This window comes from Oryza brachyantha, chromosome 2 (genome assembly GCF_000231095.2).
Source record: "Oryza brachyantha chromosome 2, ObraRS2, whole genome shotgun sequence".
NCBI lineage: Eukaryota > Viridiplantae > Streptophyta > Magnoliopsida > Poales > Poaceae > Oryza > Oryza brachyantha.
The window spans coordinates 17,854,106-17,869,328 of record NC_023164.2 but is presented as its reverse complement, the minus strand read 5'-3'; the positions used below and the strand labels follow the sequence as shown (position 1 = coordinate 17,869,328).

The window sequence follows — 15,223 nt, the reverse complement described above, 5'->3', positions numbered from 1 at the left end:
CGAACCCCAACGCGTGGCGGCGCACCTCGGACCGCAGGAGAAGCGCCCCAACCCCCGCGACCCAAAAACCCCACCCGGACGCGTCCGCTCCCGTGCAGTTTTTTGGCGGCCCGAGCCGCGGCGAGGGCGAAAACCCCGTCCGCCCATAAAAGGGCCCCCCGCCCGAGCCCGATTCCCCCACCACCACCACAGCGGAGCGCGGCCTGCGCCGCACCCAAATCGCGTCGCGTTGGAAGAGAGAGAGAGAGAGAGAGAGAGAGAGAGAGAGCTAACACAAATCTCCTCGTCACCTTGCTCGCCTCGCCCCGCCCCGCCCCTCGCCGTCGTCCGCCGCTTCCCTCGCCGCGAGGCAGGGGGTGCGACGGCCGACCGGCCGGCCGTTGAAACCCTAGCGGCAGGAGGAGACGTAGATCTCGCGGCGGCGACCGGATCCGTGGGGGGGAGGGGGCCGGGCGCCCGGGCGCTCCCGCGGAATGGCGGCGCTCGGGGAGCTCGAGGAGAAGCTGAGGGACGTCGGGGAGAAGCTTCTGGCGCCGCCCGACGACGTCGATGCCCTGCTCAAGCTCATCCATGTAAGCCTGCTTTTGCTGCTCTCCTGCAATTCGTGCGTTGGCGCTCTGTGTGGTTGTTTTTCTCTCCGTTAGGGTTCTGCTTGTTGGAATTTTTTCTCTCTCTTGTTGATGGCGTGGTTATGGGGTTATTGTTTGATTTCGGGATGGTCCGGATGCTTTGGATTGTAACATTCCATTCGGTGAGGTTTGATTGGGGTTAAAGCTATGATTTTGATTGGATTGGAATTTTGCTTTCGATTCATCTGGTTTCTGGTGTTCTGCAATCGATTTTCCGTTATTACAGGAAGAGCAAGTGAGAGGTGTCCTGTTTTTCGTTTCTGTCGTTGATATTTGGGTCAGGTTGCTGATATGCGGAGTTTTGTCGTGGTGTTGGCTTCCTGCAATGCACCATAATCTTTAACATTCCAGTTTTACTAATAGTCTAATCATTTCAATGATTTTTTTATTTGATCGGTTTGATTGTTTGTTCATGCAGGAGGCCGAAGGATACATATTGAAAGTGGAACAAGCTCCTCTTGAAAGCACTGTTAGTGCTATGACCCCGGCAATGACTGCTTTGGTCAAGAAAGAGCTGTTGGATCATTCTAGTTATGAAGTGAAGCTTTCTGTGGTTTCCTGTATATCTGAGATAACTAGGATCACTGCACCTGAGACTCCATATGACGATAATGTGATGAAGGTACTTCTTTTTTTTTTTACTATTATGAAGATGACCTTGTTTTCTACTACTACGTAGTATTTGTTAACCTGATTTCTGACCTGTTCTATCTACTCTACTTTGCAAAGGACGTGTTTTCCATAATGGTGGGGTCTTTTGAGAAACTGGATGATATGGAGAGCCCCTTGTTTGGAAGGATAGTTTCAATTCTTGAAACTGTGGCTAAGGTCCGCTTATGTGTGGTAATGTTGGATCTTGATTGTGAAGATCTGATACGACAAATGTTTCACAGCTTCTTCACAACTGTGAAGTAAGGAACCTATCGGTTATCTCAATTTCATCTATATTTGATATTTTCCCTGATATGTTTGAAGTATAACTTTACTATATTATGTTCTCCAGGCATGCTCAATTAATCTTTTTTATTTCCTTTAGTTCTTATCTGTAAAAGTTCTTCATGAATACGAATGGCCGATATTTTTTATACTCCTGTATCTGTCACGCGCAGCAGTATCTTATTCAATGCTTTTCTTAGACACTTCTTCTATGTTCTGTATAAAGTCATTAGTCTGAGCTGAATTGCCAGTACTAATATCAGAGATTATTGCATTGTTATTACCTAAATAACCTGCTACTAGTTTGGCCAATTGATAATTAACATGTTTTCGTTAGATGTTATAATTACAGATGTCTAAATTGTATCCTTGATATGTACATGTACACTCTTATAATTTGAAATCTCCTGTTGTCTCATTTCAGACCAAACCACTCAGAAAAAGTTATAACCTGTATGACTACAATAATGAATTTGGTAATAGAAGAGGATGACGAAGTTGAAACACCCATTGCAGAATGTCTGCTGAAGCATGCTAAGTCCGAGCTGAAGGTATATTATTCTTACTTCCTTGACACCAACAATATGGATCTACAATCCTTGCCCCCCCCCCAAAAAAAAAAAAGATACAATCTAATTGATTTGTTTTTCATTCCAGGAAAATTCTGCTGCATCTTTTGAACTTGCAGAGAAGGTGATAGGTGCATGCTCTGAAAAACTGAAACCAGTCTTTCTGCAACTACTTCAAGGCACTTCCTTCAATGAATACAGCGATATTATTGCAACAATTTGTGAAGATGGTTCAGATGTCAAGGAAGACATGGATGCTGATCCTTCTGGGAAAGATATGGTCAGTTGAATTACTAACGTGTAGCAACTTATATTCAGATTTTTTTTTTTACATTAAGGCCTTCTATGTTATAATCATAGGTGCTAGAATGGGACATTTTGTTTATAATATAGTTTTATTTTCGTGTGTAGTTTTAGATAAGCCTTGAATTTATTACTGTGCTCTGCAGTGTACTGTATTGGAATGGATCACTTGGAAGATGAAACTATGATTGGCTTTAGTCTGTAGAACTGTATTGGAATGGATCACTTGGAATGAAACTGTGATTTGCTTTAGTCTGTCAAATGAACTTTGCCATGATATGAATAACTGACTATTGGTCTCAGAACATAATAGACAGTTCATTTCAGCACAAAGATGAAACTGTGATTGGTTTCATTATGTAGAATGATTTTGCCATGTTGTGAATAAGACTATTGGTCTCAGAACATAATAGACAGTTCATTTCAGCATCTTATCTTTAAAAATGGAAAACAAATTGGCCCAAATTGGCCACAAGGTCTTGGTGTGGATTCATCTATTCTAACTTTTGAGTTCTTTGTGTTTAGGTGGACGATGGCAAACTTTCTGAAAGGACTATTTCTGATGAGCTACCTCAGGTATGCTGCTCTGCACTTCTGTTTTATATAAATAAACGAATCAACTCTTGATAATACAACGTTCCATCTCTATTTTCAGGAACGTTCAAAGTTGGAGCAAGATGTTAGCCATGACCAAGATGTTACTCAGACTACTACTATTGGCAATGGTGCAACTCCACTTGATAATGGTGAGTTTTGTCAAGGACCATCTCCTTTGGACTCCTCCAAAGGATAAGCTTGAAGCCTGAAACAACATTAATGTTCTGTAAATAAAAAAGATGCTGATATGTTGAAATCTTGTATAACTGAAGGTATAGAAGCTGCAGCTGCTAATCTTAAGGAATTATCCAATCTGGATACAGAGAAAAAAGATGGTGTTAAGCAGTCATCAAAGGTAGCTAATGGAGCTGCCGAGGAAACACCAAAACGTGTTGAAGGCAAACCAGGTGTGGTCAAAGCAAGGCGAGGTCGACCTCCTGGACTAAAGTCATTGGAGAAGAAGGCTGCTGGAAAGAAAGTCCTGGGTTTGAAGAAGGTTGAGGAGGCTACTGATTCAGCAGGGAAGTTAACAAAGCAGTCCTCCAAGGATGACACCAAGACTTCTACAGGAAAGGCAAGTGGAGGAGGGTCATCAAAAAAGCAACAAAAGACCAGTTTGAAACAGCAGAAGGATGAAGCTGACTCCAAGGAAGATACTACTAAGGATCTGAGCCTAAAGGTGGTCTTCTTGTCACCAGTATATTTATATATAATTAGTAAAGCAGCCTGTATTTAGCATTGATTTGCTTGCATTATTCAATCTTTGTTACTATTTCCCCTGGCTTGCTATGTTTGCATATCTGAAGCATGCTTGAGTAGGTTTTCTGTTCCAAGAAAGTGAGAGCTTATGTTTACTGATACAGTTATATGTGATTCAGATCATGCTATTATCTTTTAAACTTTACTATAGCACGAGTATATAGGAGTTATTTATTGTGTTCCAATTATGTTTTGATCCTATCTTTGGTAGTAATTCAAAACAGCTATAATTTACCAACACACTGATTGTTTTATCACGATGAAGGAAATGGCCTCCCCAAAGTCCGTGTCCAAGGGGTCAGCTAGAAACAAGGGCAGCCAAGGCCAGGAGAATATTGGCTCCAAGAGGAAACGTTCACAAGATGATGAACTAGAGGTATGTACTTGATTATGCATGCGTGGTTGATTAGATCTTGTTTCCTTACCTTTCTGCTGTGCCTTTGTTGTGCTTGTATTTCATGTAATTGCTTACTCATAAAAGTGTAATTTAAGTTAGCATGTGCTTCCTTGCTGTAGCTAAAAGATAATGTGCTTACTAAAATTTCTGTTTATTAAATCTGCCTTGTGGAGAATTCAGATCCAATAGCCCAAATATAATGTTTTTTTTCTGTCGCGACCTTCAAAATTAGCAATACTGTGTTCGAAAAATCTATGTTAAAAAACATTTGATTATATTTTCTGATGACTTAGGGCTCCCAGTTTGTTCAGGTGATTTATGATAAAAAAATACTTTAGAACATTGTTTTAAAAGCTTGAAGATGATTGTTCTCAAGACACCTGATAACATTTGCATGTTTTTGGATTGTTGAGTGCTGGTCAGTAAAGATGCAGACACTGGAATTATCATTTGCTTCAGCTTAGTTTTCTCCTTTTTCTGCCTGTGCTTTCAACTTTTCATGGTTTTGTTTACTTAGTAGTTTCTTCTTTAGTAATCTGGTCTCATCCTTAAATTTATATACCCTTTGCAGATTCCTCGTTCTAGGAAAAATAAAGGCCTCGATGCTGGCATTGTTGGTTCAAGGATCCAAGTTTGGTGGCCAGACGATGAGAAGTAAGTGATATGAACATTAGATGTGTGATGTGTCATGCTGTACTGTAGTCTTTATGGAAAAACTTCTGTGGTTGTTACAATTTTTCCTGATGAGATGGGAGTATCTGAATGAAGCTGATATAAATTTGATATCTCATTGCATTGCCTTCTTTCACTTCTTTATGCCTATCTATTCTTGTGTAGTTATAATGGCGTTTAGATATTAGTATTGACTTATATTTAGGGTAGTTCAGTTTGATGTTTTAATTGATTATATTTGCTCATTATTGATGTGGCATGTCATTTGCTTTGGTATAGCTTATTGATTTGTTATTTTGTAGCCTGTTTCAAAATTTTGAAGTCCTTTATTTAAAATATTTGCAGGTTTTACAAGGGCGTTATTGACTCATTTGATACTGCTTCAAAAAGGCACAAGGTATGACTTCTTATGCTGACTATTTTTTCCTGTTTTTTCTTGTTTGGTTGACTTCTATACTTGGGGAGCTTAGATTGCATACGATGATGGAGATGTTGAAGTGTTACTGCTTAGGGAAGAAAAGTGGGATTTCGTCAGTGAGGTATGCGCACTTCACATCATGATAATGCTGTGATTCTGATTTCTCTTTTTTTTCTTGTCCTGATTAGCACTTATTATGGCAGGAACAAGATAAAACCCCTGATGTGGCGTCTGAGATGTAAGTGAATCATCCTGACACCACTCTCATACCTGCAACTTCAAAACCACATTTTTACTTTGGTAGATAGCTATCAGTTCAAGGTTTGGCCTGATTCAATCACAGGTTTTCAGTCATAACATCCAGTGTATTTTTAATGATACATTTGTCTCAAGTTTCTTGAAGTAGTGGTCTTACTCTTGTTGCAACATTGTTGCATGTCCTATTCTGGTGCATTTAAGGTTCCTCTTATTGTTTTAAGCAATGTTGCTTCTGTATTTCTTGTTTGCTAGGACTTAAAGACATAGTTCTAGTGGATTTGTCAAATAGGGTAGTGTAGGGAACCAGCTATGAGGTTCTACATTTGAAATTCAGCAAATTTCTGAGAACACCTAGTAATTGCTAGTTATCCCTAGAGAGTAAGGATGACTCTGGGTTGGGTTGTTGCCAACCCATGGGCTCATCCTTATTCATTTTCCTGGAAATCAACTCAAATGCATAGTACAAAATTGAACACTGATTGGACCTGGTGTGAAGTGAATGGGGTACCCACAAAATCATTGGTTATCCCAATTGTGAACCCTATAACTAGCTTATGGTACTTATTTTCATTCAAGTGGTATTGTTGAATTTGTGTTATTGTTTGTTTCAAGTTCCCCTAAGCCACGGGGTAGGGGCAGAAAAGGAAGACAGAACTTGTTGCAACTGAAGGAAGGAAATGCAGAGACACCTAAAAGGTAAGTTGCTAATAAAAAAAGCCATGTAGACAACTGATTATATCTTTTCTGAGATTACGTTTCTGATTAATGGCAGTGGTGGGGGTGATCTTCCCAAAAGAAGGGGTCGTCCAAAAGGTTCCAGCAATGGAACACCCAAAAGTAACATCTCTGCAACTTCAAGCAAGTCAAAGGGGAAAGCTGCAAGGAAGGATGCCAATGAGACACCTAAGATTGGTAGTGACCTTAAGGAGGCTGAGAAAGGATCTGAAGACAAAGCCGCTCAATCAGCTGAGAAGACACAGGATGATCTGCCTGAGGATGGTAGCAGCAAGAGTGCCAGCAAAGCAAAGGAGGTTAGCAGCGGAGGCAAGGATTTGAAGGATCAGAGCAAGTCCAGTGAAGGAAAATCCAAGCCAGGTCGGAAGCCAAAGGTTGCCGCTGCTCCGGCGGCCGGTGAGGAATCCAAGGCCAATGCCTCAGCTGAGAAAGAGAAGCGGAAGGAGACCGAAGGCGAGGCAGCAACTGAAGTGGAGCAGGGAGGATCCGCTGGTGGTGCATCTACTGCAGGAAAGAAGCGCAGAAGGAAGGCTTGAAGTTACTCGCTAACTTCTCTTGTAAATGGATTCGCTCTTAGACTCAAAAAAGGTTCGCTTAGTCGTAAAAGGTGTTAAAACATTGCACCGTGTGTGGTTGTAACTCCTTGGGTCGGTTGTCTATTGGATTGCCAGCTGATTGGGCATGTAGCAGATTTAACTAGGGGGTTGTAGACAACAACAAACAAAAAAATGCTTTAGCTGTAATGTTAGGCGCAGGTGCGCAACTTTTAATGGTTGGTTAAACCCCATGCTTGCCAAGAGGCCAATGACATCATAGTTGTGCCGGATGGTGTTATAGCTAGCCTGCTGATGTCTTTATTTATTTAGGCCATTTGAGCAAATGAGTTTTGTAGCTGATGTGCCGGATTGACAGCCCCGCCTGGCACAATTAAGAAATGTTGTTTCAGAACCCAATACTCACCTACAAGTAGATGTTATTTATTATTATCTTTGTTTTGTCTTTCTTTTACTATCTCTTTTGTGAGATCATGCTTACAGCTAACTGCTTTGGTCATCTGTGCAGGTTGTTTCATGTCTGTCAGTATCCTTATATCGTTTATCTTGGCATGCTATTCAGTATTCTGTACTCATGTACGGTTCAAAGTTTTTTTTTGTCTGTGCAGCTGTGCCCAGTGGAAGCAGTGATATCCCTGTCTCTGATTGCAAACATGTTGAAGGTGGCTACGGTCTGGCAACCTAAAGGGCCAGACCAGCATAAAAAGGTTATACAGATTGCACACTGCCTCCTGATAATAACTTAATAAGTTGAAATCCATTTAGTAAGAGTCTTGCTTTTGAGTCCCGTACATAATGTTCACTGACTATGGACGCACAGATGTTCGAAAAATGAATCAAACGGAGATGCAGCGTACTGCGTACCCCACGATGCACGACCTCGTCTTTGGGCTACCAAGTCCATGACGGCATGACCAATGATGAACTAGCACTGACTTGGTCGGCCGTCTCCTCTCGTGCCATGGCAGAGGCATGACACTAACCAGGTCAACTATTCCATCACTTCCAACTATACCATATCCAAGTCGGCTGCAAAAATGTTCAGTGGCCAACTAACACGTAATAAAAGGGGCATCACCTAATCTCAGAAACAACGGCTTATGATTTCGTTGGTCATCTGGGAAGCATCATCGGTCAAGGGGGTTAGGTCTAAACCGTTCATCCTGCAATCTTTCTGTCCCCTGGTGGTCAACTTGATACTACTACTACCGTCCTAAATATATACTTTTAGAACAATGCTAAATAAAACATTTTGAATTCTGACTATTAATAATAGAAATATAAAAAACCAATTGTGTAAGTAACTCCTTTTATCTAAAATAATATATTTTATACACATCATTGATCAAAATATTATTCCGAAGACCGTGGTGAGATATCAAAGTAATTATATTTTGAAATGGAGTAAATTATCATGTCACTATATATCGTAGCATAAGAGTCAACTGGATAGTGGGATTTGGCAGCCGTCCATTTCTATGTTTGAACCATGCAGGCTCGCCGTCGTTTTTTAACGGGGTCGAAAAGAACATGTCTCGTCAGAGAGGAAAACATTGTGAACATTATCCGACAGTAGAGTCGACCAAGATAGGACCAGTAAGTGCGATGCTAGATCAGCTCGCCTCCCTTTTGCACGGCACGTCGTTCTCATTGCACAATTTTTCATCGCCCATCTACTGTGATCCCGTCAATTTGCATGCTTCGCTTGGACCGGCAAGAACGCAACTGAGAGTGTGCAATTGAGTGCCAATATAGGTCATCTTTTCGCTTTTTTGAAAGAAAAAAATCTAACGGTATATTTTATTTACAAACAGAAAATAATTTATAAATAAGACTTTTATATACATGTTCGTAGCAATATAGAAGTCAAGGCTAAAAGATAAAAAAAATATCTCAAAATCAATTTAAATTCAAAGTTAAAAATTAAAAATTTGCCTTGTAGTTATAAACCAAAGCCAAAAGATACGGACATATATTTTTATCCTTGGTTGATAATGATGAAGATTCAGCTAGCGTGGCGTGGTTACCCTTTTGTCCTGTAAAGGACAGAATTCTCCGTAGAAACGACGGCCATAACTGAGCTAAGCGCGTAACACATCCCTTAGGTGTGGTACTCTCAATCCAACATGCCAAGGAGGCCGTGTTTGATGGACTTCGCGACAAACATCTCCAATTCTTCCGAGCGAAAAAAAAATCGTTCTCTAAGCCCTGTGGCTTATTGGAACTGGTCGTTGTGGAGTAGTCTAGAGTGGCTTTCCGCCCTCGTGCAAACGCAACGTGCCGGTCCAAGACTCCCAAGTCCAACCGACCCCCTCGTCGCGCACACCCAATCCTGGCTTTCTACTCCACTACGCGACCATTGCAAGGACCAGCCAGTACTCCACTCCTCCCGGTCTCGACTTGCGCCGTTGTGCGTGCACCGCGCTGCCACCCCGAGTCGAGGAGACGACGCCACCACCCCCGCCCAAAAGTCCCCCAATCCACCCGTTTCCGTCCGTAATCCCTCGCTCCCGCGCCCCGAACGACGCCACCGTCGCGTGAAAGCAACAGCCGCGACACACCCGGTGGTGCTGGGTGACGTCTCGCGCGACCCGATCAAAGCGACGCGTTTTTTTTTTTTCTCTCCGCCACCCCGGACAAGGCCGGCACGCACGCACGCGCGGGCCGTTTTAATACGCGAACCGATCGATCCAGGGGCCAAAAAAACGCCGCCCGCGTACCGTCGTCGCGCGCGCCACTCCCTCTCCACCTCCTCCCCGCGAGTACGGAGTGCGAGCCATGAAGGGAAGCGGGCGCGTGCGGATCAACGTCGGAGGAAGGGTGTTCGAGACAACGGCCTCCACGCTGGCCAGCGCCGGGCGGGACACCATGCTCGGCGCCATGCTCGACGCCTCCTGGAACCGCGGCGGCGAGGGAGGGGGGGAGGGGGGCGTGGAGGAGTACTTCATCGACCGTGACCCGGAGTGCTTCGCGGTGCTGCTCGACCTGCTCCGCACGGGGGCGCTCCACGTGCCGCCCCACGTCGACGACGGGGTGCTCTGCCGCGAGGCGCTCTACTACGGCGTCCTCGACCGCGTCCGCGCCGCGCGCTGGGGCCCGTTCGACGGGGACCGGCTGCGGCTGGCGGCGTCCGTGGCCGGGAGCGCCGCGGGCGACGGGACGGCCGTCCGCGCCGCGCCCGACGGCGGGTGCTGCGTCGCGCACGGAGGCGCCGTTCGCGTGTACAACTGGGTGATGGAGGAGCGCCGGCCGGTGTACCTCGACCACGCGCCGGTCAACGACGCGGCGTACCTCGACGAGGCCACGCTCCTCGTCGCCGCGCGGGAGCGCCCCGGAAGGCGCGACGGCGGTGTGGCGGCCTTCTCCGCGCTCACCGGGGACCTGCGCCACCGTTTCCGCGTCGCGCACGATCGCCAGGCCAGGTCCTTCACCCCCGGGGCGCTCGCCTTCGACCAGAGGTGCAAGATCTTCGCGAGCTGCAAGGGCCGGTTCAACGAGTACGGCATCGGCGTCTGGGACTGCATCACCGGCGAGCAGGCCGACTTCTTCTACGAGCCGCCGGGCTGCGCGCTGGGCGACGCCGACAAGCTTCAGTGGCTCGACGGCACGAACACGCTCATGGTGGCAACGATGTTCCCACGGACGGACTCCTCCTTCATCAGCCTGCTGGACTTCCGGGACAGGAACGTCGCCTGGTCCTGGTCCGACGTCGGCACGCCGGCGTCGCTCGAGGACAAGCACGTGCTCCACGCCATCGCGATGGAGGACGGGCGGTCGCTCTGCGTGATCAACCAGTACGACGACCTCGGGTTCCTCGACATCCGGAGCAACGCCGCCGGCGTGCGGTGGAGGTCGCGGAGCAAGCTCACCACCAGGAAGAAGAAGGCGCCGCACGGCGAGGAGACGTGCTACCCGAAGCTCGCCGCGCACGGCGGCCAGATCTTCGCCTCGACGAACGACACCATCTCGGTGTTCAGTGGCCCCGACCACGTGCTGACGTCGACGCTGCGCGGCAGCGACGCCGGCGCCATCTGCGACTTCTCGATCGGGGGCGACCGCCTCTTCGCCCTGCACGACGAGGAGAATGTGGTCGACGTCTGGGAGACGTCGCCGCCGCCGGTCATCTGACCATCATTTGGATTGGTCACTGTAACAAGAGCGGAATGAGAATGATCACTGAAAACTGACAGGGAAATTGGAAGAGTAAACACGTCGTAACTTTGTCGTCAGTTCATCACTGTTAGAAGTAGAAAAGTTTAAGACTTTTTAAGTGTCACCAAAGTAAGCTTGATGTATCCAGATGGCAAAAATGGAGCCACCACGTACAGCATAGAAATTACTCATTAGTTAGAGAAAAAGATATATATCCACTGTTTGATCTTTTCAGATTATAACGGTGTAGTTTATCATTATACTTGTAAACAAAATGACATAATGTTTATATGGAGATAGAAGGAAGGGTATTAAATCTTGATTTACTTTTAAACTTAGCTATGTGCTTTGCAGAAAAAAACTGCTAATTGCTACTAAAATGTTTTTTCCTAAGAATGACAGTGATATCAGAGAAATGCTGTCATTTTCAAGGAACACCTCTATCATTATTCTTTGTCACTCATGCCCAATTGTTTGTGATGTTAGTGATCACCAAGCAACGATTGTTGTTGTTGCTGAGCCTTGATACATCCATCAGTAGTCAATTTTTCGGTGGTGTTCTGTCAAAATCGTTTTCATTTTCAAACGGTTGTCTCAAAATCGTTGCCAGATGTTTCTGACCTACAGTTTTCAAATATTTGAGGTCGAAAGATCTGCTCTCCACTGATTGTGATGTCCCAAGAGGTCATAATCATATTTCGTCAGTGATTAACTTGTAAACCTGTTTGTCTCTATCCATATCTGCAAGTAAATTGAGGAAAGAAAAAAACAAAAAGGAAAGAAGAAAGGAGAGCGAGAACATATCTTGCTAGGATCTCTCTGTTTTGTCACAATAGTATATCGCCTATTCCTTGGCCTGTCCTCATTTTCCGAACTAGCCACCTTTTTCTACATTAACAACTTCCAATTTTTGCATTCTGTTTTCTGCTTTTGATGCTAGCCCTAACTAACTACTCTATTAAGTAGCAGCAGCAAACATATCACATACGAATCGATGTCTCGAGCTCTGTCACCACTGATGAACACCAGAATATCCTGCAATCGCAATGCCGTTTTCAGCAGTGACCAACCAGCCAGCCAGCCTTCAGCACCGTTGCAGCATCAACAGCAGCAGCAACAGCAGCCGGTGGGTGAGCGTCTCGCTTCAGAGTTTGGTACGTAGAAACAAACAAACAAACGAACAAAACATCCCGATACATTTTGCTCTCACGACATGCTTTGACTTGAAACGTAAGGTAAGGTAAGGTAGCGCAGATCAGGTCGCGGTGGCGCAGTTATGTGCAGGGAGCTAGCGTTCGACAGAGCGAGCTCGTGTTGAGTGTAAAAATTACAAGAAATGTATATCTATCATCTATGGTGGTGTGTGGGGAAGTTGTTTGCACGTATCGATCTTTGTTGTTTCGTACACAGACTAAGGTCACGTTCTTTCGTTCGTTTGTTAAGTAACTAGCACAAAAAACGTGACATCAAATTAGTATGTAATTAATTAATTATTAGCTATAAAATATTTGAAAAATGGATTGATTGATCTTTAAGACAACTTTTCTATAGAATTTATTTTGTAAAAAAAAATATCGTTTAGTAGTTCGGAGAAAAACGAAAAAAATATAGGTTGGGAAGATGTTGCTGCCAAACGAGGCCTAACAACCACTACTAATGTACTAGACAATGAAACGGGTAACTAACTGAACAATAAGAGCAAGAGCTGCAGATCAAAGGGAAAATTGGCAGGACACCTCGAAGGGAACCTTGCAAGTAAGCACTAAGCAGTAACGTGTGTGGCACTGGTACCCAACTACCCAACGAGAGGCCTGTGAATCTGCATGCAGAAGTGGTTTGGAATTCAGAAGACAAGCAAGTGAATAATTTGTTGCTCGTCAATCGTTAGCTCGGAGGCTGGTGTAAGTCGGATTCGGATACTCTACTAGCTACACTGATTATAACACCAAAGTACTAAACCTCGTATATTTATTATTCAAGGAGTACTTTGTTGGAAGCAAAGCATAATTGGATCCTAATGATTGCTTCAGTAAAGTAAAGGTAAAGCCTGCAAGTAGGGCAAAAACTTAATCCGGAGCAGAGTAATACTAAAGTTCAGGTACATCTTATTTTAACTATTTAAAAGCACATACGTCCTCCACCCTCTTTCCTACGTTGCGCGAATCATGCCTCTCCTGAAAAACCAAACAGGTTTTTCTAAAAACTAGCATATTACCAGTGCGTTACAACGGGAGCTTATTTAAAATATCATTAGTATACTATTAAAGCAGAGTTAATAAAGTGGTTTAGTATATATACCTAAGTTATTTTTTCTTTTAAAGAATAGAAGGGAGTTGGTGGTAGGATAGGTGGTAGATTTACCACCGCCACTATTTTATTTTATAGTTGTACAAACCAGAAAAATGTTGGTTAAGAAAAAAATGATCGCTCAGTCCAGGATCTCCATCCCAGTTGTATCATCCTGTGAATCCCATCCCCAAACTGTGAGCAGATGGAAATCCACAATGCATACTAGTACGCAGGCAGCTATGCACACAGCTGAAATGGGTGCCTCGGCAGCCCACATCTCTGGATTGGGCCTGACCACCTCGGCCTGACCGGGTAGCTAGCTGGGCGTACGGCCGCGACACGCGGCCGCTGCACGACGTGGCCGTGGGCTCCGCTCGGTGGATCTCCTCGCGCTCGCCGCCCGTTTGCTGAGCGCAACGGAGGAGATCGGCACGCGTGGATGGGCTGCGAGAGGCCCAATTCACATCGTGTGCGCTCTGTGCGGCCTGGGCCGAGCCGATCCCTCTTAGCCCACCTTGCCAAGTTCTTTTTCTTCATTCAACAATGTTACAGCTTCGAGATACGCCACATATTTCTTTCACGATCGACGCAAGTGAATTGCACACTTGGGAAATCGATAGGGTACCAAAGACTATGCAATGTGGTCATGTACGTACGTCACGTACGTACAGACTATTTTTGTACGGAGTATGTGCTGTTAAAATCGGTAGATGGTGTTCTCCGATCTAGGGCTTAATGATTAATAAAGGTGGTCCTCGTTTGATTTTTTTTGAGAAAAATGAAATGAAAATATTTTCATATGAAATATAATTTATGAATAAAACTTTTACAATGTATTTTTAGCAATCTAAAAGCAAAAAATAAAGATTGAAAAATAAACTACAATAATAAAACACCAACAAGATTAACTATAAAATTAAGATTTAGCATTTAAATTTTAGTTTACAAACATATACACAACCAAAAAAGACGATGCTAAAAATCTGGTTGGATTGAGCACAGTGCACACCACACACTTTCACGTCTAGCCAAGCCACATGACAGCTGCCTGAGCAGGAAACGTTTCGGTGCATGGGTGGAGAGATGGTAAGGAATGCAAATAGGAGTACTACTACTACCCACATCAGGCTCTCAGTCCACACAGACAGGAATTTATAACGGGCCTATATTTTAATCATTGTACACAGGACATGCATCAGGTTTTGAAGGGACCAATATAGAGTAGGAGACTGTTTGATATTCAGACACTTTTTTAGTTCCTATCGTATTGAATATTTAGACACTAATTAGAAATATTAAATCTAGACTATTAATAAAATATTCTGAACTATTTTACAAGACGAATCTATTGTGCCTAATTAGTCTATGATTCGCGAATGTGATGCTACAGTAACATTTGCTAATCGTGGCTTAATTAAGCTTAAAAAATTTGTCTAATGAAATAGCCTTTATTTATGCAATTAGTTTTGTTATTAGTCTATATTTAATACTCTTAATTAACGTCCAAATATCTGATGTGACAAGGGACTATAAAAAAGTCTGTGGAACCAAACAGCCACTAGGTATGCATGTCTTCAGTTTAGAGAGAGGAGTATATATATGCTCGGTTAATGGTTATATTTGTTGTTGGAATATGTGGACGACACATCTAGAGGTGGTAATGGGTCAAATCATTTTGCCAATAAAATTTAAGGGCTGGGTTTAAAAAAGTTAAAAATAAAATTGTATATAGTTTTGAGCTAAAAAATTTTAAGAGTTAACTTGGGTTGTGAAAGAACCTACAGGCCTTTGGCCCTACCCTCTGTCACACGTCTATGCCATTACATCGACACATATATGCCGTTACATCTGTATTTACCTTGTCACATGAAGATACGAATGTACATCGTTTTCCTAGTCCACTCGTATGGGATGCATATATCTTCACTCGTGAGACAAAATGGGTCAAAATTAAT

The 15,223-nt window shown here is 43.9% G+C and overlaps 2 protein-coding genes across 2 annotated transcripts; both read left to right on the top strand.

The window, feature by feature from the left end:
* The first annotated feature begins 199 nt into the window (after positions 1 to 199).
* LOC102706164 lies at positions 200 to 7,220 on the top strand. The gene is made up of 15 exons (XM_006647440.3): positions 200 to 572; positions 1,048 to 1,251; positions 1,359 to 1,540; positions 1,990 to 2,116; positions 2,223 to 2,414; positions 2,963 to 3,013; positions 3,093 to 3,183; positions 3,307 to 3,713; positions 4,059 to 4,169; positions 4,762 to 4,844; positions 5,208 to 5,259; positions 5,333 to 5,401; positions 5,484 to 5,518; positions 6,151 to 6,234; positions 6,311 to 7,220. The coding sequence occupies exons 1-15, from the start codon at positions 474 to 476 to the stop codon at positions 6,807 to 6,809; spliced, it is 2,286 nt and encodes a 761-aa protein (XP_006647503.1). The 5' UTR covers positions 200 to 473; the 3' UTR covers positions 6,810 to 7,220.
* A 2,371-nt stretch (positions 7,221 to 9,591) lies between these two features.
* LOC102707097 (BTB/POZ domain-containing protein At2g24240-like) lies at positions 9,592 to 11,285 on the top strand. The gene has a single exon (XM_040521154.1). The coding sequence runs from the start codon at positions 9,606 to 9,608 to the stop codon at positions 10,953 to 10,955; it is 1,350 nt and encodes a 449-aa protein (XP_040377088.1). The 5' UTR covers positions 9,592 to 9,605; the 3' UTR covers positions 10,956 to 11,285.
* Positions 11,286 to 15,223: the final 3,938 nt, after the last annotated feature.